At 40.8% G+C, this 4,387-nt stretch overlaps 1 protein-coding gene across 4 annotated transcripts in view; it reads right to left on the bottom strand.

Annotated features, from left to right (window-relative positions):
• The window catches only part of TAF11 (TATA-box binding protein associated factor 11), a 15,997-nt gene that overhangs the window by 8,003 nt on the left and 3,607 nt on the right, over nucleotides 1-4,387 (bottom strand). For all 4 annotated transcript variants that reach the window (XM_017853623.1, XM_017853621.1, XM_017853622.1 and 1 more), the window contains exon 2: nucleotides 305-453. In XM_017853623.1, the coding sequence (XP_017709112.1) occupies nucleotides 305-453 (149 nt within the window). The remainder of the gene's footprint in view (nucleotides 1-304; nucleotides 454-4,387) is intronic.

Below are 4,387 nucleotides of genomic sequence, written 5' to 3'. Positions count from 1 at the left end.
AAAAAAAAAAAAAAAAAAAAAAAAAAAACCGTAATGTAATGTAACATAACATTAGAGATAGGGTTTCACTATGTTGCCCAGGCTGGTCTCAAACTTGGGCCTCAAGAAATCCTCCCACCTTGGCCTTCTGAAATGTTGGGATTATGGGATTATAGGCGTGAGCCACCATGCCCAGCCATAATGTATTAATCGTTTTATTTTCTTTTGAGTTTATAAAAGAAAATTTAAATACCAAGAAAAATTTATTAAATTTGTGTGGTCAAGTGAGAGCCTTGAAATGGGGAATGATAAGAAAGTGACTTACTGCATCTTCTGAATCTCATCTTCATCTACTTTCTGCTTCTTCTCTTTCTTTTCTTTGGTATCTATTTTCAGTTTTTTGGCTGCAGGAGTAAGTAATGATGAGTCTTCCCTTTCAACTGTTGTTAAATCTGACACATCCTGACTCTTGAGCTGGGAAGATGAAAGAAACTCTATTACATATTTGGCCTACTTTCGAGGCTTGGGCAAAGTAAGAAGACATTATCCTTATTATAAAACAACAAATCCATTTATTGAGTAGTTTTTCAGTTTTAGGCACTGACTGTACCATCAAGGATAAGATACAGTATCTCTCCTAAGGGAAGATTATGGCTCAGCCGTGGAAAGAAAACCTGCTAAATAATCTAGTTTTCCAGTTCGGCTCTGAGCACAGCTCCAGTATCTGTTTACAAGGGTGATGAAATGCCAAGGATGGTGAAAACCACTCTCCCTCTGGGCCCACTCTTCTGACCGTATTCTTTACAGGGGATGTCAGCAAAGCCCCTCCATCCAGCCGGCTCTTCTGCTTTCAGATCTATAGATCTCTTTACTGCTGATGATTCCATATGGAAAGAATATTAAAAAGGAGGCCCCTTCTCATTAAAACAGTGTTTATTTCAATTTGCTCTTTTGTTCTTATCCTTCAATCCTACTGTTTCATGCAAATGTTTATTTCACATTACTAGTCTTTTTGAAGATAGGTTTGTCTCTTATTATTTATATCTCTCCCCCATCAGCATTTAACACAATTTTACTTATGCTGGATGTTTAATAAATGCCTGTTTATACCCCATTAAAAGGTAGGCAAAGACACTTCTCAAAAGAAGACATACCTGTGGTCAAAAATCATATGAAAAAAAGCTCAGCATCACTGATTAGAGAAATGCAAATCAAAACCATAATGAGATACTGTCTCATATCAGTCAGAATGGCTATTATTCAAAAGTCAAAAAATAACAGATACTGGCAAGGTTGTGGAGGCAAAGGAAAGCTTTTAAACTCTTGGTTGGAGTATAAATCAGTTCACCATTGAGGAAGGCAGTGTGACAATTCCACAAAGACCTAAAGACAGAATTACCATTTGACCCAGCAGTCCCATTACTGGGTATATACCCACAGGAATATAAATTGTTCTATTATAAAGACACATCCACACTTATGTTCATTGCAGTGCTATTGACAATAGCAAAGACATGGAATCAACCTAAATGCCCATCAGTGATAGACTGGATAAAGAAAATGTATTTTCCAGTATACATCATGAAATACTATACAGCCATAAAAAAGAAGGAGATCATGTCCTTTGCAGGGACATGGATGGAGCTGGAGGCCATTATCTTTAGCAAACTAATGTGGGAACAGAAAACCAAATACTGCATGTTCTCACTAATAAGTGGGAACTAAATGATGAGAACACATGGACACATAGAGGGGAACACACATTGGGGTTTATGGGAGGGTAAAGGGTGGCAGGAGGGAAAGGATCATGAAAAATAACTAATGGATACTAGGCTTAATACCTGGGAGATGAAATAATCTATACAACAAACCCCTATGACACACATTTAGTTATGTAACAAAACCTGCACATCCTGCACATGTACCCCCTGAACTTAAAAAACTGCCTGTTTATAACAATAAAAATCAAATCCAAACTTCACCCCCCTGACTTAATGTAGAACCATAAGTATACTACAAAACTCATTAATGAGATTTAACTTGTCCCTAAAGAGGAATTCAAATTTAAACTCATACAGGAATATGGGAATAGATGGGATTAAGGTAGTCTATCTCTGACAATCTTTTCAATTTCTTTTTACTTACCGATTTATACAAGTTTTCTAACTTCTTTGCGCTTCAAGTTTGGTGGTTTGTATTTTCTTTAAAAATTCACCTGTTTTTCTCAGATTTTCACATTTATTTGGCCTAAACTTGAACACTAAATGTCTTTATAGCTTTAAAGATCTCCATATTAGTGCCTATAGCCTTTCATATTTTGTAATGTACATTTACATTTTAAGTAATCAGGTTTTAATTTTATCATTTATGTTTTTTAATGTGCTAATTCATTAGTGTCTACTTGTATCCTTATTAACTCCTTGTTCCTACACTCTTCTGATTTATTTTGTTCTTTATCTGTTGTTTTTTGTTTGTTTGTTTGTTTTGAGACGGAGTCTAGCTCTGTCGCCCAGGCTGTTGTGCAGTGGCCGGATCTCAGCTCACTGCAAGCTCCGCCTCCCGGGTTTACGCCATTCTCCTGCCTCAGCCTCCCGAGTAGCTGGGACTACAGGCGCCCGCCACCTCGCCCGGCTAGTTTTTTTGTATTTTTTAGTAGAGACGGGGTTTCACCGTGTTAGCCAGGATGGTCTCGATCTCCTGACCTCGTGATCCGCCCGTCTCGGCCTCCCAAAGTGCTGGGATTACAGGCTTGAGCCACTGCGCCCGGCCTGTTTGTTTTTTCCCCAGACTCACTCTGTTGCCCAGGCTGGATCATAGCTCACTGCAGCCTCAAGTGATCCTCCTGTGTCAGCCTGCCAGGTAGCTAGGTCTGTAGGTGTGACCCACTCCACTAGGCCCTTTTTCTGGTCTCTTGAGTTAGGTGCTTATTTGCAATATCTTCTGGTTGTTAATAAAAATATGTAAGGCTATACATTTTTCTTTAAATAAAGCTTTGGTCAAATCCCATGTAATTTGATGAAGTGTTCTATTAATTTCTTTAGTCGGAATAGTTTAAAATTTCCAGGGGGTTCTTTTTTGGTGGGGGAGAAGCTTTTTGTAGGTAATTTCAAGTTTTAACGCATTGCATTAACAAGATGTGGCCTGTTATGATTTCTACTTTTAAGAATTCATATTTTTCTTCATGGTCTAGTACATGATTGATTTTTAAAAGTGTTTCAGAAACAACATAATTTTATCCTCTGTTCGGTGCAAATTTATATATGTAGTGAGCTCTCTAGTGTACCAAGCTAATTATTCAAATCCTTGCTGTCCTTGACACCTGTTTTAAAGTTTCCTTCTTGGCCAGGCCTGGTGGCTCCCACCTGTAATCTTAGCACTTAGGGAGGCTGAGGCGGGAGGATTACTTGAGCTCAATGAGTTGGAGACTGGACTGGGCAATATAGTGAGACCTTGTCTCTACCAAAACAATATTTAAAAAACCTTTAGCTGGCCAGGTGCAGTGGCTCATGCCTATAATCCCAGAACTTTGGGAGGTTGAGGCAGATGGATCACGAGGTCAGGAGTTCAAGACCAGCCTGGGCAACTTGGTGAAACCTCGGCTCTACTAAAAATACAAAAATTAGCTGCGCACAGTGGCACGTGCCTGTAATCCCAGTTACTGGGGAGGCTGAGGCAGGAGAATCACTTGAGCCTGGGAGGCAGAGGTTGCAGTAGGCCGAGATTGCGCCATTGCACTCCAGCCTGGGCAACAGAGCGAGACTCCGTCTCAAAAGCGAAATAAAACAAAACAAAAACTTCAGCTGAGCATGGTGCAGTATGCTTGCAATCCCACTTACTGGGGAGGCTGAGATAAGAGGGTTGCTTGAGCCCAGGAGGCAGAGACTGTGCCACTGCACTCCAGGCTGGGTGACAGAGTGAGACCTTGTCTCAACAAACAAAAACTGCCTTAAAGGAGCTTGCAGTGAGCCGAGATCGCGCCACTGCACACTCCAGCCTGGGCGACAGAGCGAGTACTCAGTCTCAAAAACAAAAACAAAAAAAGAAATCTGCCTTAAAATACTTTTGTCAAATGTTCTCTTTTTCATTTTTCCAGACGAAGTTTCACTCTGGCACCCAAGCTGGAGTGCAGTGGTGCGATCTCACTGCAACCTCTGCCTCCCAGGTTCAAGCGATTCTTGTGCCTCAGCCTCCTAAGTAGCCGGGATTACAGGCGCCTGCCACCATGCCCAGCTAATTTTTGTATTTTTAGTAGAGACAGGGTTTCCCCATATTGGGGATCTCCTGACCTCAGGCGATCCACCCACCTCCGCCTCCCAAAGATTACAGGCGTGAGCCACCGCGCCCGGCCAAATTTTCTCTTTTTCTAAAAGTTCTTACTTTATACATTTTTATGCAACTTTATGCTCTG

This window comes from Rhinopithecus bieti, unplaced genomic scaffold (genome assembly GCF_001698545.2).
Source record: "Rhinopithecus bieti isolate Rb0 unplaced genomic scaffold, ASM169854v2 scaffold_36553, whole genome shotgun sequence".
Lineage (NCBI taxonomy): Eukaryota > Metazoa > Chordata > Mammalia > Primates > Cercopithecidae > Rhinopithecus > Rhinopithecus bieti.
The sequence above is the reverse complement of the archived record's forward strand: the minus strand, read 5'-3'. Positions and strand labels throughout refer to the sequence as shown.